The sequence below is a fragment of the Protopterus annectens genome, chromosome 16.part0, assembly GCF_019279795.1.
Source record: "Protopterus annectens isolate FY-2018-M chromosome 16.part0, PAN1.0, whole genome shotgun sequence".
NCBI classification, from domain to species: domain Eukaryota; kingdom Metazoa; phylum Chordata; order Ceratodontiformes; family Protopteridae; genus Protopterus; species Protopterus annectens.
The window spans coordinates 715,520,603-715,544,737 of NC_056750.1; the positions used below are offsets into that span (position 1 = coordinate 715,520,603).

The 24,135-nt window shown below is 41.1% G+C and overlaps 1 protein-coding gene across 2 annotated transcripts in view; it reads right to left on the reverse strand.

Annotated features, from left to right (window-relative positions):
• Positions 1-24,135, reverse strand: part of LOC122790475 (zinc finger protein 521-like) — a 3,214,752-nt gene that overhangs the window by 2,704,983 nt on the left and 485,634 nt on the right. For both annotated transcript variants that reach the window (XM_044058016.1, XM_044058015.1), the window contains exon 6: positions 4,005-4,085. In XM_044058016.1, the coding sequence (XP_043913951.1) occupies positions 4,005-4,085 (81 nt within the window). The remainder of the gene's footprint in view (positions 1-4,004; positions 4,086-24,135) is intronic.

Sequence of the window (24,135 nt, forward strand, 5' to 3'; positions counted from 1 at the left end):
AGCTATAACTAGAGTTAGCCTGTGAGAACACTCCTGGTGTAGTAGACAGTCCAAGGGGTAAGGCAGAGAAATGATAATGATCCACACACACAACACCTTAGGAAGTGCCTAAAATATGGATGAATAGGGATGCGATGATAATCTTTTACTTCCAGTGCTACCAGGAAACTTGAATGAGGAAAATTGTGAAGTGATGGCATTTTGAACTTCGGCACTATCAGAAACTGGTTTAGAAAACAAAGATCCAGAACTGGTCACCAAGCATTTTCCTTCTTTGGTACAAAAAACATCCTTCAATAAAAAATTTCCCAATCTGGGAAAGAGGAACTAGTTCCATCACTCCCTGGGACAGCACGTGAGAAAGGACACATGGAAATAGAGTCAGGTCTGGTGGTTGAGGAATTGCCTCCCACTACTATCTGTAACCCTGATATCTGATCTTCAGAACTCATTTGCCTGAAACTATCTGTTGCCAAAGAGAAAAGCAGAGATTCAGACTTTCTGGAAGGGGAAAATGGGCTGCCAGGGTTTGAGGGGCAATGGATTCATGATGACTCATCGAACGTAATTTTGTGAAAAAAAAAAGTTCTAACCCACCTCTGAAAACTAAAAAAAATTTTGCAGGGGCACCCTTGCGTCCCTATGTGGGGGCCCCCATCCTACACAGACTTATATATACAAACTCTGAGGTTGTACAACAGTGGAGAAAGAAGCAATCTCCACTGTCATTGAATGTAATTTCCGTGAACGGTACTCTCTCTCTTTTTGCACTTGCCAAAATTAAGTTTGATCACATAACACGCTCCTGGAGAGACAACGTCCCCTGAATAGTCATTCTGACTTGTTGGACTGTCCTTGGTTGGGGAGGGGGGCAACTTTTTTGGAACCCCTTACCATTTTAAACATCTGTTTACTTGTATTTTGTACAGGCTGTTGATTTTGTTATTTGCCAAAACTGGATGAGGGGTAGGTTCTGGAAATTCCTTCTGTAACAGCTCACAATATTTTCTGAATGACTGAGAAAGATCAGTTTTCTCCCAATGAAGATGCTGGCACATTCTGAAAACAGTCTCAGTGAAACGGATAATTCAGAGATGAGCCCTCCTTTTGAATCTGAATCAGAAAACTGAAGAGACAACGCTGTACATGTCCCTTCATTTTCCTGTCCAGATTCAGAATTTTGGTTCACTTCAGGAGAAGAGGCATTCCTCTTTTATCAGAAATCACTTGAATTAAACCCTGAGCAAGACCAAGTAAGCTATTTCTGTCTAAGGAAATTTGAGGAGGAACAGATACATGTTTCTTTTTGAAAAAGAAAATGGGGCCAACAGTGTTATTAATGGCAGCAGCAGCTACCCCACGGAGGGCACACTATTCTGACAAAATAGGGAAGTCTTTCCTGTTCCTTTTTCTAGGACCAACAAGAGAAGCTCTCTCTTGCCCACTGAGTTGAGCCCAACAGACACAGAGGAGGTGGCAAACCCGTCCACAGTGGCTGTAGGTACTACATCAAAAGGATCTGGGGTAAAAGATGAGTGATCTAAAGAATAGGCAATGGCCACAGCAGAGTCACCCACCTGCACTGAGGCAAACTGCTAGCCTGCTGTGTTGACAAAGACACACGTTAAACACAAGCAGCTCCGTGTTACGCAATTTTTGATTGGCCCGTATGCCGGTATAAAGGCCAATCAAAAAAAATAAAAAAGCAGAGGGCTGTTTTGCCAGGATTTAAACCGGTAGTGTGTGACTCAATCAGGCTGCTGATCCCGGGACAATCCTGCTCAAATAGGGACGTCTGGCAACCTTGGGTTGGAAGGACAGTGTGTTGGACTGATAGTTTGTTACATGGTCAAACCAAAAATGGTGCCTCTTTCACTGGAAACCAAGCAGAAAAGCTGGCAAACCTTAAGCCTTTAAGTCAATTTTCCACACACAGAAAAAAACACAGTAAAGAGGACCTTATTTTATTTTTTGGGGGGACTGGCAAAGTGGTTTACACACAATTTCTCCACAGAAAACAGTTTTCAATTACTGTAAACAACTTTTAAACTGACAGGAAAAAAGTGTACTAACATTTAAAAACACAGTACAGTCTTGTGATAGTCCATGAAAACAAAACCTCCCAGCCTAAAAACAACTGTCCTAAACAGGAAAGCAATGCAAAACAATTTTTAGCATGGATGGTTCTTCCCTAAAATGAATTTATCTGCCCAGCATAAGTTAAATGTTGATCCTTGAAAGCCCACACAGAAGCGGTCTCTTTAATGGCAGGAAAGCTCTGAAGGGCTTGGCGCCAAATCACCTCAAGCTGAGCCAAGCACAACTTCTCCAAACGGAAAAAAAAAAAAAAAAAAAAAAAAAAAAACATTTTTGTTACTTTAAACAATTTTTAAGCTGAAAGAAAAAAAAAAGGGGGGGGGGGTCCTCCCATTTAAAGTCTCATAGTAGACCATTACAACACAAACGCCTTGTTTTAAAATAACACTCATGAAAAGTAAAGTTGTTGTGTCTTTTGGCTTATCCCGATTAGGGGTCGCCACAGCGGAACTACGGTCCGCTAATGTTTGGTAGTGGATTTTTACGTGCCGAGTTACCAGCCCTGACACACAACCTTCAATGAAGGCACGCTCATTCACGCATGCCTCCACACAGAAAACGCTCTAGCTGAGAATCGAACGTGACAATGTCTTGCTGTGAGGCGACAACGCTAAATGCAATTACTAAATGAAAGCTTTTTCCCAAAGAGAAATTTATCTGCCCAGTGAAGGAACAAAACAAGCAGACTGTTGATCCCCGGGAAGTCTCAGAGGAGAGTGCTCTTTGGTAGCAGTAAAGCTCTGAAGGCTTAGTGCCAAACCTTGTCGTTTAGTCAACTCAGGTCAAGCAGCCTTACAGTTTGGGGGCAAAGAAGGCTCCCTAAAGCTTTGGTAGCCAGACAGCTGTTATATCCTTTGCAGAATAGAACCCATTTAGCTAAAGATACTGCAACAGTGGTCAATACAATGATCAGTTTAGCTTCTTTGGGACCACCTTCCACTACACATACATCAAAGTACTTCTCTTACTCAATTCACACAATATGCAACAATGGATGGGTGACTGCATATTCACCTTTTTGGCCCCATGGATAAGAGAAATATGTAAATGTCCCAACATATCCTTGTTTAACCCATCTCCATGTTATCTGTAAACAAACAAGGGCTAAAAACTACCATGGGAATCTATGATTAGGCTTCATAAGATCCTCACTAATAAATACCCAAATAAAGTCTTTAGTAGAATCATCATCTGCCATTTCCTTGTGGGCTTTTCATAAGCCTAAGCAGCAATACGGATACTCCATTTTACAGTAAATTATAGGAGTTAGTTAAATTTAGGATAATCCTTATGGCTCCCCAACAAAGTCCAAGACCTGATACTGTAAGTCCCAACATTTCAAAAATTACCATGGATTCCTAAAAAAAAAAAAAAAAAAATGAAGACATACATACATGCACAATTCACACAACTGCTCTTGCACCTCTACGGCATTTTTGCAAGGGGGTGGCGACAAAATGCTCCTTAACCCCAGAATGGAACACTGCAGCCTTCCCCATATTGGTCTTGAAAATGGTGTGTATTCCCTGTATTTGTATTGAAATTCTTGAAGTTTCATGGGCTTCAATTATAGTCCAAAGTTCGAGAGACATACCATCCTAACAGCTACTAGAAATTTGGTGGTTAATATTGATTTTTTAAACTATGCACTTTTCTACTTCACAATTATATATTACTTGAGGATGAAGGCCAATGCATGAATAAAATCTTCTGTTTCAGAGTCAGAAACTACTGTGGCATGGTTTCTAATTTGTATATTAGCATCTTCCACTTATATTTCATACATACTCCCAAAATGTATGCCTTGAATCTGCTCTTGTTTTGGTTACAACAAACAATGTAAAGAACCAAACACTGTATATTATGAAATATATTTATTTCAAATGGCGATGAAAAAGATAACAGACCTGCTTTGCAATATTCTCTGTGCTTGAAAAAACTGCGGAAATACTTGTAGGACTTGCCACAGATGTCACATACAGATGCACCTGTTAACATTAGAGAGAAATATCAGTGTACATACGTGCCAGTATACCTTCGGAAAAAAATCCCCAGAATTTTGATTACCCAACAGTGGCAGACCGACAACTGCACTACTTTCAATGTTACTTCATTTGGACAGACAAACCAAACTCAAGGGTTTAAAATTTCCATTTCTTTGCTAGTGTGGAGTCTAGTAGACCTTTTTTGGGAAGAAGGGTGAAAGTTTTAATTCTACTTGTCAATGGAGGTTATTAATTACACTGGTGTCTTCCAGCTGAAAACATTTTTTGTGCTTAAGGAAGTAATTTGGCTTGTGTCTGTGTGTTACCATGCAAGGAGAAGGTCATACGAAACAAGAAATAGAAGTGTGCAACTAAATGTTACCACCACAAGCATTTAAATGTCCACTTCAATTATTATGAAGCAAGGGTTTCAGTAAACAAAATAGTAATGTAATACATTCAAAACCTTACTACATATGTACTTGTTAACATTTAGAACTCACATATCGCAATGAGCAACTTAAACGAAATCACATGATAATAAAACAGAAGAAATTGTATTTCTCCAAATGTGCTACAGGTTAGTAACACTTGGAAATCTTAAAACTGTTACTTGCATATCTTTTGACAAGTCGACTAAAAAACTATGGTAGCCCCCCCCCAAAACCATTTACCATATGATTACTCAGTAGTTTACTGCTTCTCCTTACCATTTGACTATCTTAACCATGTGTTATCTTTGTGTCCCCCTATGAACAAACCCCTCTCATTACACTCCTGATCTTTGGTGGGGATACATTAATGGGAGCCATGAACCTCAACATGGGAGGAACAACCAGGCATCAGTTCTTCATTCTCATCTTTCCCAACTTGCTCCTCCCATCCAAAGGCCATTACATCAAACCACAAAGACTGGTTTATAGCCAGCATTCTTATTTTTCTGCAACATGGAGCCAGCACTGAACAATATGGTAAGGAAATACTGTCCTGCACTACGTTTACATAACACACAGACTCATGACACAGTGGAAAATTAGTAGAGCTACCAGACTTCTTTCAAAATAGTGCAGTCAATATACTTCACTTGGAATTTGTATATTGCACTATGATAGCTACACTGTACATGCTGCAAGGGAGCAAAGACACCCCTCAATTCTTGCAAGCTGCACTGTTCTTGGGCCTTAGTATCCCTTAGCTTTGAAAAAGCTATCAGTACAGTGTGCTAAGCCTCTCTTTTCCAACCACGAAGTTAAAGGTTTTTTTAAGGTCTACACTACTCGCAAACAGCTAAGGGCACAGTTAACAAAAGTACCCTTTTTTTTTTTTTTTTTTTTTTTTACAGCAGACAGGGATGCCCTTTATTTCCTTTTCTATTTAATTTGTTTTCTTCAAATGTTTAGAAGATACAGTACAGTACTCAATTATCTCTATAAACATCATTTTGCTGATTTTCATCAGCAGACTCCATTGTCGCACACCTGGAAACCACATATAACTTTAAGACTCATTTAGTGTTTATGGACTGTTCTCTTATGACCCCATGTGATCACTTGCCTAGTACTGTTTCTATAGGTGTAAATTTAATATCTGCCCTTAGCCCTTTTAGGCAACTTCACTTCTGGCACATTACTCCACATATTTGCAAGCCAAAAGGACTTTTGGGTCAAATTACGAAGTATGGAGAAGTTGTGATTGGCACAGTCATGCTTCTCTTCACTCAAAAGACAGAATACGTTTTTTCAAGAAACCAGAAATTTAAAAGCAAACAGATTTGTAACAAACTTGAAAGACTGAAGCTGCTCAGATGACAAAAATAAAAAATAAAAATAAAGTTGGGGGGTGAGAGGACAAACAAGCATAGCTCCCAGATCAAGAGGGGGAAAATTCAAGTTGTGTACTTACCATAACAACAGATCCATGCTGTTTCCATCTGGTTCATCTTTTGAGTTCTCGGACCAAACTCAGATCGGATGCCAGCCAACTTTCAAGACTTCAGCTTGATGAGCTCCAACTCCTCTATCCAAAACCCCCTTCTTCACTAGACTTACCGCAGATCTAATTTGCTCTTCTCTCCATTTTAAATTTTAGACCTAGTCCCCAAGGGGATGGAAAGCAGTTTCCTCAGTCAGTGGGATAACAGAAGGGCCAAGATGATGGGGGGAGGCTGAACCAGACCGAAAAACAACAGGGATTTATCATTAAGGTGAGAAAATAATTTTTGTACCCAATGTTGTCTTTTCCAACTAGGTTCAACCTGTGGGACATAGTCAAACACATACCACCCTAGGGCAGTTCACTGGAAAGATATTGTGCAATATGGTGGAACCAAATGAAGCTGCAGACCTGGACTGAATATCCAATTTGTAGTGGTACATTAAAGTGCGATGACCCACCCATGCTGCAGTTGCACAAATACCAACCAAGACTGCTCTGGACAGAAAAACTGCAGAAGCAGCCATAGCTCTGGGTAGAATGATCTTAGGGTCTGTGATTAAAGAGAAGCTTTCTCTTCAAACCACATCCGAGATAAATATAATAAGAAATCCACTGGGACAAAATACATACACTGGAGCACCCAATTGAGTCTTGGAAAACAAGACAAATAACCTATTAGATTTTCTGAAGGGTTTTGTCTTATCCAAATAAAACGTCAATTGCCTATGGACGCCAAGACAAAGCAGAAGACATTCAACCCATTTGAAAATTCTGGGGAAAAGACTGGAAGATGAATGGACTGATTAAAATAATTTCCTGTTTTCACTTTAGGCAGAAGAGAGTCTGGTCTAAGTGACAATCAGTCTTGATAGAAGACAGAATAAGGAGGGACAGCAGGCAGGGCCTGCAGCTCTGACACACGTTTGGTGGAAGTTATGGTCAGCAAGAACAGCATCTCCCATGACAATTTCAAATAAACAGTAACAGAAGGCTCAAAATGAGGTGCAGTCAGCACTTGGGAGCATAAAAGTAAAGTCCTAAGGTGGAACAGGATTTTGTCATACAGCAGGCTGCAGTAGAAAGGTTCATTTAAGAAAGGCCGCCAAGATCTTAAGGGCAGCCAAAGGCACACTATCCCTACCAATGTAAAAATTGGATATAGCTCACTAGACCCCAAATTAAACAAATTGTCCAAAAAAGTCCAGGATAGCCTCCAAGGGTGCTGAAAAGGGATCCAAGCCCTGAGAAATGAATCACAAGTCAAAATGTTTCAACTTACTTACATACACCTTACAAGCAGAAGCCATGTGGGAAGAAGTTATGCTGTAAATGACTGTATGAAAGCTTGGGATTCCTGGCCATCAAGGAACTGGAAAAAACAAGCAGTTAACCTGAGCTTTCAAAGGTTGGGTGGATCCAAGACTGCGGGATGAGAAATTGACAGGCCAAAGGAAGGGGGAACCACACCTGCATGGTCAAGAGAGAGCAATAAGGATTTCAGTTGCTGTACAATGGGCTGCTATCTGAAGAAACGATCAACAGAGTCAGAGGATATGTATACAGAAGACCAGGAGCCAAGCATACAGGACAGCATTCCTGGATGGCTGTTCCAGAGCCCGAGGAGAAACTATGGCATAGTAGCTGCTGAACTTGGAGCTGGACAAAGAAGCAAAGTGGTCATAACAGAGTGCTACAGTGCCCCAGTGTCAAAAAATCTGAGCAGCAACCCTCAGATTCACAGTCCACTCATGAGGAAAGAGAATGTTCCTGCTCAAACTATCTGCTGATATGTTGAATTTCCCCAGGATGTGCACTCGAGTCAGAAACTACTGAGTCAAAAACATCCAATACCAGACAGTCATGGCCTCCAGACACTGTAAATGGGGTAAAGCACATGTTCCCCCATGTTTGTCCAGATATCAAACCACCAAAATATTGTCTGCCTGGTCAGAAATCAGACCACTGGCGAGAATGTCCTGAAAAGCCTGCAATGTGAGGAGGGTTACTCATCTCCAAGATGGTGATGTGCAGGTTGGCCTTGGCCACAGACCGTGTCACCTGATAGTCCTTCTCTTAAAAATGTTCCCCACCCCAGAAGAGAGGGGTCCTCATGACTGTACCCTGAGGAGGGGAAAGAACAAAAGGTCTCATGGGGGACACAAAGGGAAGAAGAATCTGACCACCACTTGAGCTGATCTTGACAAACTCAAGTTAAGAAAGACTGAAAATCCACCAAATGTGTCAAGTACCGCCACTGGACTACCAGACTCCACTAAAATGCCCTCATGTGATACCTGGCCAAGGAAACAAAACAAATGGCAGCCGCCATGTAACACAACAACCTGAAAATGATATATGCTCAAGGCTTTCTGCAGGAGATCAAAAACCCTACCAGATCCAGGTGGTTTCATTTTCTGGACTCAGGAAGTTTGGCAATTTGGACAACTTGTGCCCAAATGGCAAGCTATAAACTCCAAAGACTGGACACCTGATAGTTGAGTGTGATCCCTAAGGAGCTGCAAAGCTGGAGTAAGGTGTCCCTGGCCCTGATTAGGGATGCTCTTGTGGGGAGTGGTTAGGACCCAATCGTCCAGGTAGAGAAAGACCTGGAACCTTTGCAACTGGAGGCAGGCTGATACCACTGCCATAAACTTGGTGAACACCCGGGGGGTAGGGGGGTCAGTGGTGAGACTGAATGGCAGCACTCAAACTCATAATGATTGGCCCCAAGCTGAAAGACTGAAATCTCCTGGATAGCCTTGAAATCTTTATATGATGGCAAGCGTTCTTGACATTGATCAAGCACATCCAGTCATTCTTCCTCAAAGGAGTTACAACAGACTGCACCATGACCATCTGAAACTTGGTCTGCTTTACACATGGATTCAATCTGCTCTTACAGGCCTGAGGTCCTCCTCCTTTGAAACCAAAAAGAACTGTGAGTAGACCACGGATCTTCAATGGTCAGGCAGGACCTCTTGGATGAATAGACTTACTAACAGCTTCTGGATTTCAATGGCTGCCACTCTTCTCTGACAGGGTGGGACACATGGAAGTCATTTGGGAGTTGTACAGGGAACGTGCAATAACTGAATTGAGTAGTCTCTGAATATGATCCTTAACACCCATATGCTTGAGATGATGGTTTCCCAACCTTTGAAGTGTAAGCCAATCAACCCTCAACTGCTTCCAGAGCAGGACCCTAAGGCAAGGTCTTCCAGAGAAGCCTCCATATAAGACCTAATTATGCAGAATACCCCTGTTGCAAGTGTGGCATTCATTGTGGCTTTCCCCCTGCTACGGAGGAGCCCTAAAAAAGTTTGTGTTCCATAAAAAAAAAAAAAACCTTTCTGGTTCTGAGAAAAGATCCAATGAGGGCTAGCAAAACAAACCAACTGCACACACTGTCTTCATATCTTGCTCACTACTGGTTAAGCCTTCCAACTTTTGGCCCAAAAACAGACAAGCCATCAAATGGGTTGTTAAAGGACGTTTTAAAAGTAGTCTGCAAAGTCACACAATCTCATTCAAGTGTGGCGACACATAGCAATGCCAGTGCTAGCCGCTCAGGACAGTGCCAGTAGCGGATTTGGAAAGAAGATGCAGTGACACATTAATTACTGGATTGCAGGATGGGAAGTTGGGTCTCCAGACTCTTCTGAGTTTTAAAGACTGTTGTATTATCACTGCTCAAGACTTCTTACACAATGTCCCACTGAAGCCTAGTTAAATGAACTCAATTTATTACCCTTAATGCAAAAGTGGCAGAGGTTTAAGTGCACTTCCCTAAGGGGTCCAATGTCTGAGACTCTCTATTTGGGGGATGGACCAATGAATTCTCCTCCAAAATGTCCTTTTTGGTGGCAGTCACCATCTTCAAGATAGTATCCATGCCATGGAAGGACACAATCTAGTGCTGCCAACCGTTTTGGGGGTGGGGGTGATCTAGAGCTTTTTGGGATTAGTTCTACCGTATCGGTATCAGCCTCCTTCCCCACTTTCCATGACTACAGATCAATAAATGCGTCTGTAGGGAAAGCACCCTGTACTTGGATGGGTCCCACCCTGAAGGCCACCAAGAACAGACTCCTCCAGAGAAAGGGCTTCAGCAATCCAGCTTGCAAAGGAGCTCGAGAAGATCACTAAAATAAGCATCTCTGCAGGGAGATTTGGGGGACTGCTCCCCTTCCTCAAGGTTGATGTCCTCTATGAGAGGCTCTTTGGGCAAATCCAAGTGCTTCCTCTTGCAACATGTCTTAGCAGATACATGCTGACCTGGAGATCCCAAAGGAGACTATGAAGAGACCAGGGGCCCTACTGGGACAGCAGCTTGGAGACCACCAGAGGAAGGCCATTCCAGAGCAAGCTGAGAAGCAGTCACGGGTATGGATGTGTGGGGGGCGGGATGACGCATGTCACACTAGACCATTCCTTCTCCTGACAGAACAACATCTTTTCCACAACATCGAAAGCAGTCACATAAAGCAGGCCAATCAAACACAGCTGACCCAGGATCTGAAGACCCCCCTCCCCCCCGATGCACTGGAGTCTGGAGCAGTCCTGCCCTGTCTTGATGCTGAGATCGGGTCCGAACCATCAAGAGCAGAAGCCTCAAGTGGCAGAAACAACCCAGACACTGAATAACTGAACCAGACCTGTAGACCCCTGTCTTGAGCTGTCTGGCCAGAGGTCCACCCAGCTCTGACACCACCAGGGTCAAGAAGACAGGGAGAGGGATCACAACTGAAACTGGCAGGGTCTTCAGCTTCGATCCTAAGGAATGGAAGGCAACTGGTTCTTAAGACCTCAGATCTGTAGGGACCAAAGGAGGAAATCAAGATACAGGAGCTAAAGTTAAAGCTTTGAGTCGGGGGTCCGCAGCCAATGGAATGAGGCCTAAATTAATCTGTGCCTGTAGGAAGGATCACATCACTTGCTCCAATTTCTAAGTCCTCAAAGTCCCAATAGACCAAGACAACTGATCAGAGGAGGGACTTGGAGGATAGTCAACCATTCAATGCATCCAGCCTAGTGGCCTGAGCTAGGGAAGCTTGGATATCGGGTGGCGATGGAGAGGACTTGGGTTAAAACTCCAATGGAATACGAAAAATGGGAGAAAAAAGTCTGTCCTGAAGGAGCACCTTAACCAGGAAAGGCTTCAAGTATACCAACAGTAGAGGAGGGGGCATTGATGGCAACCAAAACAGAAGAAGGAGAGACAGTCTCCAAGGAAGAGCAGCCAAGGAAGAATGACTCCAAGGCAGTGAAGCTGATCGGCTCTGAGGCACCAGCCTGGATGGCAATCAGCCCAGAGGTGTGGAAGCTGATGTCAGAGCCGAGGCTACCAGGGAATCCAAGGGTCTTGGGACTTTTAGATCCAGCTAGCCAGAAACAAAAGATTGGGATGACTGCTTATGAGCTTCCTTGGAAGCTTTGGGGTCCTTAGACTGCTTATGACCCAGCTAGTCCCCTTTGCTGGAGGAGGCCAATAAAGACTCTCCCTGAAGACAGAAGACCCTTAACCAAGGGTTTGGCACTCCTCTTGTTGATAGCATGAGAGCCACACCCCTTGCAAATAGCACAAGGGGACTTACAGGTGAGCAGCCCTGAAGCAATATACACAACACTCAAACTTCCTGTAAGGGAAGCTTATGCCCGCATGAAAAACTTCTGAATCCTTTATCCATAACACCTATCTAGCCTAACTGAAAAAGACAGCATAAAACCACAACACACCTACTAAAAGGCAGGAAACACTCCTACATTAACCTACTTTAACCAACTAACTAGTAAAAAAAAAATCACTACATTACACACACTTGCGCAGACTAACACACACACTTGTGCAAAGACACATGTGCAGACAGAAACACAGACGGACAGAAATAGACAGACAGACACAGACAGACAGGCATACACAGACAGACAGACAGGCACACACGTGTACCAAAAAACAGGTAGAGGAGCAGACAAACCCTGTCTACAAAGGATACAGAGAAAGGTAGCTCAAGTGAAACCGGTGTGGGGTGATGGGGAAAGGTGACAGAGCCCGTCAAGCTGAGGTTTTGGAAGTTGGCCAGCATCAGCTCCCATAACCCATAGGTGATAAACCCAGACGGAAAAGACATTGGACTGAGAGTTGCATTATTCTTCTGTAACAGAGCACAAGGCAGAGTTAAATCTACTAAACAGAAATGAGAGTAGAAAGGGCATGACGAACAAGTCAGATATACAAAAGGACAGTATATGTGCTGAAGATGGGTGGAACACTGGACAAATATACAAGATCTAATGATGAGACTGAAATTAGTAACAGGTTATCTTTCCTCACATTATGGGCTCTACAAAAATCAAGCAGCAAAAAGGCAATGCAGACGGACAAATTGGAAGCAAGCCAAGAGGGGATACAAAAGAAAAGTATATGGAGTTCCCGGACAGACAAAAAAATGTGAAATTTAAATTCTGCCACTATTTCATAGAGATCGGAAGGGATGAATTGTTTAAGCTTAATGGGACAACAGATAAGTTCTTTGACCGATATACCCAAACATAAAACACTGCTGGACAGACCACAAAAAATATATTTGCCCCTGAAATCACAGACACTCGTGTTAAAACAGCCCTCTCTCCAAAGCCAAAAGCACAGCATCAATGAACTGGACAGTGTCCCAGGCTGTGTCCTACATGAGCTCAAAGATGAACTAACCCCTCACCTAAACACACTGTTCAAACTCAGTCTCTCCACAGGCTACGTGCCCACAGAGTGGCACACAGCAACGGTTATTCCGCTCCACAAATGTGGAGCCACAACGGACCCCAGGAACTATCGCCCTATAAGCCTGACTAGCTTGGTCTGCAAAGCTATGGAGCACATAATCATGGATCTCATTAACAGAGACAATCGGAACCTCCAAACACTGGACCCTACCCAGTTCGGCTTCGTTAAGGGCAGATCATGCCTCCTAAACCTGGTGGACTTCTTTGAGACAGTTATCAAGGCTATAGATGAGGGAAAGGTGGTTCACACAGCCTACCCTAGACCTCGACAAAGGCCTTCGACACCATTCCCCACTCAGGTATTAAAGACAAGTTCACCAGCCTGAACATAAACCCCTACATCACGAGATGGGTTGCCAACTGGCTCATGGACAGAACCTACATGGTAAGAGTTACGGGAGCTAGGTCTGACTCTAAACCGGTTACAAGTGGCATTTCCCCAGAGCTCAGTCCTAGGACCCCTCCTGTTCAGCATATACTTCTCGGACGTACAGGCAAGCACAGGAGAGCTATGGCTGACCAAGTTCGCAGATGACTGCAAATTAGGGGCTATATCTAACTCTCCGGCTGACACAGACATCCTCCAAAAGGGTCTCACTGAGACAGATACCTGGTGTCAAAACCATGGCCTCAAGCTAAATGCCAAAAAGTGCATAGTCATCCCCTTTGGAAAAAACAAAGTACCCACAGACTATCACATAGGTGGTAGCCCCCTAAATACGGAAGACATACTAAGGGATTTGGGGACCCAAGTAGATAGTAACCTCTCCTTTGATAACCACATTGCCAAAGTTGTTAGAAAATCCTATGTGGCCCACCTAATCACAAAAGGGTTTGCATCCAGATCAAAAGAGGTCATTGGCCCCCTCTACGCATCACTCATCAAACCCATCATAGAGTACAATGCCCCATTTGGGATGCACCTTACAAGGCACCTGCAACAACTGGAAAGACTACAGAAGTACCTCACCAATAGGATCACTGGCCTTAAGCAGATGCCCTATCCATCTCGACTGAAGAAACTCCAGCTGTACTCAGTTGCATACTGCCTACTCAGAGGTGATCTCTGCCTAACATACAAGGCCATGTCCAACCCAGAACTGAGGGACATGTTCCACCTAAAGAAAACCATATCCCCTCGAGCCACACGCTCCAGGGATCTAAACCTCACCACAACAACAAAAAGGACGTGCTGGAGGGATAGATTCCTGTCCGAGAGACTTCTCATGCTCTGGAACAAGATTCCAATCTAAATTAGGCAGATTTCCTCGCTAACCCTCTTCAAGAGAAACCTTGACGAGTGGATGGGAAACAACGTTTACCCCAGGGATCACTTCAATGGCTCTGCTGGACAGAGGCACAGGGAACTAATCTAAGAGGGCGGTGAAAGCCAATACATTACGGCTAGGCTTATAAATGCCTTTGGGCAGACAGCCTAGTACCTACCTATGAAACTATGAACCTAAGGACAGCAAAAAAATTCATGAGACCAGTAACAGTCAAGGTGTAAAATTATCAACTGAATGAACAGCTTGTAAAACTACTGTGGAAGAACGTCTTATCATTCAGCATCAGATCTTTCCCTATTTGTAAGCGAAGACTACTCTGTAGGTACAAAGATGATGAGGGTCAAGTTTGCCCAACACTTTTGAACATGAAATCCCAAGGCTTCGTGTTTAAATTATTACATTTTTTTTCCTAACAGGAATGAAAATGTTTATGGGTCATTAAGCAGCAGGGGAAAGTATGTGTCAAAAATGTTCAAACAAGTCAGAGATGCTGCTTCTGACCAGTTATCTTTGAGGCAAGCAGAAGCAGCAGCACTGAAAGTAAGGAAGGCAGTTTAGAGATGACCAGTGAAGCAGTTCCCAACATTTCAGAAGAAGAGGTAAGACAAGAGAAAAGGGATGAAGAATCATGGCAAAAAAATAAGAAACTTCTGTAAATACTCAAAATCAAAATCTATCTGATTTACATCCTTCTGATATTGATAACTAACAATAACACAATAATGCATAGGAGGTGGGACTTGCAATATGACTGCACACTGATGAACAGCTGAATTCCAAGCTCTTCCAGTGAGGAAAAAAAAGGATATGGCCCAGTGATTGTGCTTGTTTTAGTAAAATCTGGTTACTGGCTAGTATGTACAGTGTCTGGATGTCAGCAAAGAAGAAATTTGGAGACCCTGACAGAAAATAAACTACAAAAGGTTAAGAGAAAACATTGACTGGAAAGAATTCTGCAGTTGTACACCAGAAAACAATTCAAGCTCTAGCACCGATACAAGAGATGCCTTCCAGCAATTTAGAAGAAAAAATACGTCAAATGTGCTCACAGCTGATTAAAATAAATGAAACATTGAAGGAGTATATCAACACAAACAAAATTCTGGAAAAAATAAAAGAATCCTTAGGCAGCTGCTCAGAAGCACTGACAGAATTTCAAAAAAAGCAGAGATCAAAATAAAGAAACAGACTGAGTATGAAACTGCTCTAAAAGAGTTTCAAAAATGTTACAGTTAGAGGGAAGATTGTCTGCTGTACCAGAGAAACTGGAAGGAACAGACTGCATGAAACAGACTGCATGAATTTAATGAAAGCACAAAACAAGTAACTGGACTGGTATTACACTGCAGCAACTGTTAACTGAAAAGGCACATCATGTATATGCTCCACACCTGGCCAAGAGAAAGCAGCTAAGACCTGTATTAGTAAAGATGTAATCATACCAACAGAAAGAGTTGATCCTGACATAACTGTCAGAGTCAAAATATTAAAAATTGCAGAAAGAAGAGTGTGGAAAATGATGATTCACTGTACACCAGGGAATGCTGAGAGGCAGGTGAGAGATTCAGGGAATGTTGAGAGGCGGGTGTGTGAGACTCAAACTGCTGTATCCAGCTATCTTCAGAATATTTTTTTCTCGAGGATCAAAGTTACTTTTTGATGCAGAACAGGCTAAGTGAGAAATACAAAAGTTTGTCCAATAAATGGGTAGGCAACAAACAGAATGGGTCTCTGCTTCTCTTTCTTCTGACAGTAAGGCTCATACCGACTTTGCCAGTTAAACCTTTTCCAGTGTTCCAAAGGAAAATACTTTAGAAACAGAAAAAAAGCACAGGAGTTCACAAGAAGAATCAGAGTATGTTAGATTTAAAACATAGTCAGGATTGAGAGATGGAAATGAATAGGAAGACTAGCAACACTGAAATAAGTCAATAAATGTGAGACTACAAATCATCACTCACATTTGTGAAACATGACTTTACCTGAGAAAGTGGTGGAGAAAGATTGGCTTTTTGTTGACTTTGTTAAACTTGTTTGGGGACAGACAGACCTATGCCCCACTTCATGTCATTAATGTTTGAAAGGACACTAAAAGTAAACCAAGAGGAAGAAAGACGGAAAATTTACCTAGAAAAAGAATTTTTTTCTTAACAGTATTTGTATAAAACATTTTGCGATACAAATTGCATGTAAGTACTTTCAGTGACTGTTCTATCTGGTATATACTAAAGTAAACAAGTGTGTTTTTTTTCTCGCTCTCCCTTTTGGTTTTAAGGAATGTAGGCTTTACAATGTAAAAAGAGAAGAAAGGCTAAACAAAGCACGTTTAAGTCATTAAGCTGCAATCTTAAGATGTTGGGGTGGAAGATGTGGTGTAAGACAGCACTGATTATAATATATGTAGAACTGAAATGTTTTATTCTACTTTTGCATATGTGAATGTCTAGATTAATGGATTTCCAAAATGGAACCCACAGTGTAAAAATGCTTTTCTTTAAGCCAGTAACTATTTAGTACCAGTTGAGAAATCTGGGGATGAGGGAAGTTCTACATTTTGTTTTTATATTTCCATGCGGTTATGCTGACTAAAGGTGAAGGCACTAAATCAAAAGGTCTAGACATTATTAACAGACAGAATAGTAAAATTAAAAGGTACAAAGGAAATTTGTTGTGGAAAAAATAAAGTTTGAAATTATTGGAAGTGAGTAAGAGATAGCAGCTTTTCTTGTAACTAAATACATTAATGCATTTACTAGAACAGGGTATAATTTAATTTTACTTAAAGACAGCCAGTGCACTTTTTCTTAAGGCTAAAACTTAACACATTGTTTTTCACATATGGGAGGGGAATACGCATAAGACAAGAACATGACAACAATTACTTGTAAGAAGGAGCACAGGGGTAATATGTGCCTTGCATGGATAACCTTAATTTTACGTCAGGTTTTGCCAGTGTGTGCAATTGTCGACTTGGGACAACCATTCCTATGAGGAGGTTTAAACTTCATTATTTGAATATGTATATAGTTTTCTGTGGTTATTTCAAGTTAATAGGTTCTGGGGGTCTTCCTGGGAGGTTCAGGATTTTCATTAAAACAAAAAGTATTATAAAATGTGACAGGCTCAACTGGAGATAACAAAAAAAATACACTACAAAAAAGATCAACCTGCCAAACATTAGTGGGTGCATGTAACAAAAGCTGGAAAAAGACATTTAAAAAATTTGTCATATTTAATAGATAGGAATAACTTCTTATCACAATTGCTACACCAAACATATTATTTTGGAAAGTGAATGTCTATATAGATAAAGTACTGAATTACATTAAGAAGTGCACAGTGTAAACAGCAATGCTACAGAAGACACGCTTGGAAAGAAATGAGCATATGAATTACAAAGAAAAATTGCAAAAAGGATATTCATCAGAGTATCGGGGACAAAGGAAAATGGGAGTATTTATTATAACTGACAGAGGAGCTCCAATAATGACAGAAGAGGGAATAAAGATAGGAGTGTAGATTTACGGTATTAAGGGGCTAGTGGCAAGAGAGGAGGATTACGCTGGCATATATTTATCTTCTTTTGGCTGCTCCCGTTAGGGGTCACCACAGCAGATCAACTGTTTCCATTTCTTCCTGTCCTCTGCATCTTGCTCTGTCAACACCAACCACCTGCATGTCCTCTCTCACCACATCCATAAACCTTATCTTAGGCCCTCCTCTTCTCCTGTTACCTGGCAGCTTCATCTTTGGCATCTTTTTTTCCCCAATATACTCTGCATCCCTCCTCAACATATGTCCAAACCAACGTAATCTTGCCTCTCTGGCTTTGTCTCCAAACCTTCCAACCTGGGCTGACCCTCTAATATACTTATTCCTAATCCTGTCCATCCTTGTCACACCCAGTGTAAATCTTAACATCTTCAACTCTGCCACATCAAGCTCTGACTCCTGCTTTTTTGTCAATGCCACTATCTCCAACCCATATAACATAGCTGGTCTCACTAAACTCTTATAGACCTTACCTTTCACTCTTACTGGTAGTCGTCTGTCACAAATCACTCCTGACACTCTTCTCCATCCACTCCATCCTGCCTGTACTCTCTTCTTCACCTCTCTTCCACACTCACCATTACTCTGAACTGTTGATCCCAAGTACTTAAACTCATCCACCTTCGCCACTTCTACTCCCTGCATCCTCGCCATTCCTCTATCCTCCCTCTCATTCACACACATATATTCTGTTATATTCCATCTAAAACTGATATTATGGAGCTTAAGAAATTTTGGGAGGAAATAGGTTCACAGAATGTTACTAGGCTAACGGTCATAGAGCCTTTACAAGCGTAGCCATATTTATCCCAAGTTGCCCCATTTGTCTGTGGTTAGGAGAAAGAAGCTTGCAGAAGTAAAGGTCTGTTATTAATACAGCCTTCCTCTGTCAAGGAAAGACATAGGTGCCATCCCATAATTGAATTTGTAGTCACTCATCCATTCATCTAGGTTGCATTTGAAGAGGGTCAGGGGGTGGGCTCTGTTTCACGTGAAATGGGAGCTTGTTCCAGAGAAGTGGCAGTCTCTGGGAGATCTCTCTATCTCTCCGGCATGACCTGTTCGTGTCAGAGGCTAGGTTAAGATCCCTGGAGTGAGTGACCCTCGCGCAGTTTGACTTAGTAAAGTGTAACATTTCCATCGGGGTCAGGTCAGCGACTGTCCTGTAAGCCAGACTCAGGTCATCTCTTAGTAACCTGTAGGAGACTAAATACAGTAACATGGCTTTCAGTCTCTCCTTGTAAGACTTGTTTTGTGTACCCTGTAATTTTTTGATAAGAAACTTATGTGGTTTCTACAACTGCTGCAGGTGTCTAGTGAGGTACATGCAAAAGGGAGCATTGTACTCAATTATTAGCTAGTTATGTTGGGATGGGGGAAAAAAAAAACATTTTTTCCAGTGTGTACTATGAATGCAATATAAAATTTTACGGTTGTTTTTCTAGACATTTTTATTCTTTAGCATGAGACAAAGGAAGATATTCAAAGGTTTATGGGTTACTTAAATTCTAGATGTCACTTTTTTAAATTTACTTGCACATGGAATGGTGAGTGTATTAGTTTTCTAGATATAAAGATATCCCACACAGAAGATAGTTTCAAATCAAACATATTTAGAAAAGAAACCTTCATCAACACCTGTTTGCATTACACAAGCAACCATCCTAAACATCATCAGAAAAGTATATTAAGAGGTCAGGCTATAAGAATAGCCAGGATGACCTCAGAACACAGGGACCTGTGGGACGAACTTGTATATTTGAAAAAGATGTTTATGGACAGAGGCTACCCAGAGAGGTTGATTAATAAAGTGAATAGGGAAATATACAAAGGATGGGGAAAGTACAGTTGTGTACACTTACCATAAATGTAGATGTAGTGTTAGAGTGTATTCACTGTTGCAGTCATTACATTCGGGTTATCTGCTTGCAGGTAGTCCTCAGTCGGTCTGATTAACAAAGCCTTGGGTCCTGCGTTGGGTTGCTGTCCCTTCCTCCATGACGGCAGGGGTATAAAATATGCAGCCGACGCCATTACATCAGTTTTTCTTGCCCCAGATGTCAGGTGCCCCCTAATGGAAAGCAATTAAATATAAAAATACAATGATATACCTCCAACAAAAAAGCAAATACACTAAAATGCTTTTAAGCATAGTAAAGGAAAGTAGAGGTATAGCCAAAGAAGTCAGGGGGCTGGAGGGATTGTTTCTTTAAATATTAAAGGGGGTGAAATAAAAAGTGTTACTTGAGCATAATTAAGTAATAACTGCAACAAGATGTGTATAAAAAGGTTAAATGGATTGGTTGCAATTTGTACATGAAGAAGTCTCCTGGCAGGAGACAAAAGCGCTTGTAATCCTATTTTTTACAGTTTTGTTTTAATAAAGGCAGTTTATTCCATTTCTGTGTGGCATTCCGCTATTGGAATTTATTAGTGTACTGCTTGGTGCTATTTGGAGCTACTTGGTGGGTTTTTTTTTTTTTTTGACTGTTTTTATCCTTAGATCTGTGGTGTGCTGTGGCAGGAATTGATTGCGTATACCCTGGGAACAAAAGTGATGCGAATGCCGATGTTTGAGGGAAAGAGAAAGGGACTTTAATACTGAATTTTGTTCTCAATCAGAATTTTCTGAATTAAAGAATGATGTGGCACCTCTGAAAGGAGATATCACCCTCCTAATTGAATTACTATTGCAGAAGAATGGGTCTGCAACTCCAGGAAGCACGGATGAGACATCTTCAGCTAAGGGAATCTGTGAAGGTACTTCCGGGTTAACCTCGGTTCTTGATAAACGGATTGTTGCTGAAACTAACTTTGGAAGTTCCAGAGACTGTGGTAACGTTCATCTGAAGGAACCAGGTATTATGCAAACAGAAGGAGTGGTGTGAAAACATTATAAAGTACTCCTACTTTTTACAGTTTTACTGTTTTAATAAAGGCAGTTTATTCCATTTCTGAGTGGCATTCCGCTATTGGAATTTATTAGTGTACTGCTTGGTGCTATTTGGAGTTACTTGGTGGTTTTTTTTTTTTTTTTTTTTTGGTTTTTGTAATGGAATTATAACATCCTTAGATTTAGATGTGACGCAGTAGGATTTCCTTACTACTGTGGAAACGTTCAACTTTCAGCAGGTAATATTATTTATAGGTGGGGACAAGAACTAGATTTGCAAAAGTAAGGATGCACCTGGGGCATTTAGAAGGGAAAATGCAAAAGAAGAGGGCAGATTTCTTAAGAAATTTATGAAGATATTTGGTATGGAAGACATTAATTCAGTAGCAGGAACTCTGATAGAATGCATATTTTTATTCCCCTTCGATAAAATAACTGGGCTAGACTAGGAGAAAACTGCATAGGAAAAATGGGAATTGTGGGAACAACACACACAGGAAAGGAATGAGGTTTAAAAGAAGGCAGTAATTAAATGAGCTATGTAATGTTTGAATACAACTGGGTAGATAAGTGATGTATAACGTTTGCACCAGAGTGTGTGTCAGTATGGTTTGTGATGTAAAACGCTTGCAACTAGGACTGAGTTGGTGTGGTTTGCTTTCAATTATATAAATATATGACTGCACACCTCATCACAAAAGGTTTCTCATCCAGGAAAAAAAGAGGTCATTGTTCCCCTCTACTCATCACTCCTTAGACCCATTATAGAGTACAACGCCCCTTTTGGTATGTACGTCACAAGACACCTACAACAACTGGAAAGGCCACAGAAATACCGCACAAAGAGGATTACCGGCCTCAAACTGATGCCCTACGCAGATCATCTCAAAAAACTCCTGCTTTACTCTGTCGCATATCTCCTACTCAGAAGCGATCTCTGCCTAACATACAACGCTATGTCAAACCCAGAGCTGTTGGACATGCTCCATGTAAAGAAATCACAATCCCTCTGAGCTACACGGTCTAGGGACCTAAACCTTGTCACCACAATAAACAGAACATGCTGGAGGGATAGATTCCTGTCTCAGAGACTTCCCATACTCTGGTACAAACTACCCATCTATATCAAACAAATCACTCTTCAAGAAAAATCTTGATGATTGGATGGGAGATAAATTCACCCCAGGGGTTACTTCTGTGGCTCTGCTTGACAGGGGCACAAGAAAATAATGTTCTTGGGTGGCAAAAGCTAGGGTACTCTTTGGTTAGGCTTATATAGGCCCTAGGGCCAGTAGCTTAGTACTTAACTATGAACCTAAGTGATGGTTTAATAAAGATGTTTCTTGTTTACAAAAGGCATCAAGAATTGAATTTATGTAATGTTGCTTAGCTTATATAATGTATAGCAATATATGTGAAGCATATTGTTTGTTAATTTTAACTTGTTACTATAGTTTGATTACTTTTATATAAATGTGAATGTGCCTATGTCACAAGTGATAACTCAATAAAAGTGTTTAATAAAATAAATAACTTGAGCTAAATGAGAGAGAAATTTAATTTTCACACAAACATGTGCACTTAACTGAAAGCTTTGACACATACATAACCATTTCAAATCATGCACCAATAACAACTAAGATGCAAGGTAATGTAGTACAAATGACGCACTGGCACTTCTCAACCTCTCTGATAAAGTGAGGAAATTAAGGAATGGTAGTGGAAATTACTGGAGAGTTATTAGAAAAGACAGACATTTCTTCATAAGTTAAAGCTAGTGAGTGTGATAAAATGAAAGTGGAGTTTAAAAAATGGGTAGAAAAAGAGATATGTTATGCAGTAATATGAATTATGAAGGGCTGAAAAAGGTTAATGTACTGCAGAATAAGGGGATCTTACAGAACAAGAAGAGGCATAAATGCAGAGTGCTAAAGAAAAGATAAGGAAGCATCTGGATATTATGCATGCGTTTAGAAAGATCATTGTTAGGCAACTGTGTTTTGATAACTCCAGAGCAAAAAAAAAAAAAAAAAAAAATTTTAGGACAATGACTTGGGTAACAAAGTAGAAAGGGCTGTTGCTACACTTAGGGAACCTAGAACAATAAAAATATCCAGAGATCCTGTAGAGGCATTAGTTTTGGAAATGTTATGAAAATCTGTATAAACAGGAGGAATGTAGAAAACAAGAAAAGCACATATAGAAATCTGTATGGAAAAGGTGCATGTGCCAAGATTACATGTGGATGAACCACAGCAATTAACAGCTATGATGAGAGGAGAGGAGATAAAAATTGTGATGTATAAATCACTCTGCAGGAAAACCTCCAGGAATAGATATTATTCCTATAGAAGTTTGGAAGCTAGAATAGAAGAAAGTGATACAGATCTGGGAGGCTTTGTTTAACAGCATTTTAAAAGGAAGTGAAGCACCAACATCCAGGAAAAAAGCTGTGGTGGCTGTAATCCTAATAGACTGTAAAGAACCATCAGTCCCAGCTTCATATAGGCCCATTTCAATTTTAAAATAAGTGTTCAAGTCTATAATAGCTAAAAGAATGGCAAGTGTGCTGCAAAAACTGATAGTTCTCAATCAATATGATTTGGGGGAGGGGAGGCAAACATTTGACAACATTATTAGAATAACGATGATCCCCAGTGAAGCAGAGTGTTAAGAAAATACCACTGTTACGGGTGGGTCTTGAAGCAAAGAAAGTATTCTACACAGTAAGCTGGGATTTTATGTGCAGCGCACTGAAAGCATTTGCATTCCCTGATACAATAATAAGGCTAATTGTGGAAGATATACGGGCTATCAGAGACAAAAAAAGAAAGTGGAAGGATTCCTCTCTGAAAAGCTGTGTCTGAATACAGGAACCAGACAGGGGTGTCCTCTTTCCCTTTTATCGGTGTCATATTTAGAAAAATTGGCAAAAAAAATAAGGGACATTCAAGAACATAACTGGTATGGTATGGTAATCAAGAAAAGTTGGTTTTGTTTGCAGATATTATTTTGCACCTGATAAAACAAGAAAACACCATCTCATTCTGAGAGTTAAGTCTTTTTGGGAAATAAAATTAATCAAGACAAAACAAAGGCTATAACTGTAAACTGTCACTGTAAACTATATGGCCACACATGAACTGGCTCAGTAATGTCCACATACATGGGGACAAGATAAAATTAAGTATTCAGGAGTACAAGTTAAAAAAGATTCTGTTATGGCAGCTGAGAATATCTGGGAAGAGACTAAACTTTTAGTTACGTACTTACCATAACTTCAGATGTATGGGATCCATCTCGCCTACATTCATAACTGATGGGTTCGGAGCCGATCCCTTGGCTCCAACTCAGCCACTATACAGTAGAACGAAGTCTCTAATTGGCTGGGCTACCCCTTATCCCAGAATGCACCACGCCTGCTTCCCCAGATCTTGTTTGTTCACTTTTATATACCTACATCCAGGCACAGACACATACCAACAACGGTAACAAACTAAAGTCCTTCAAGCGAAAAAACTTAGTAAATGGCAACATTTCCTCTAAATCCAATGGGAAGGGGGAAGGAGGGTGGGTACGTATGAATGTAGGCGAGATGGATCCCATA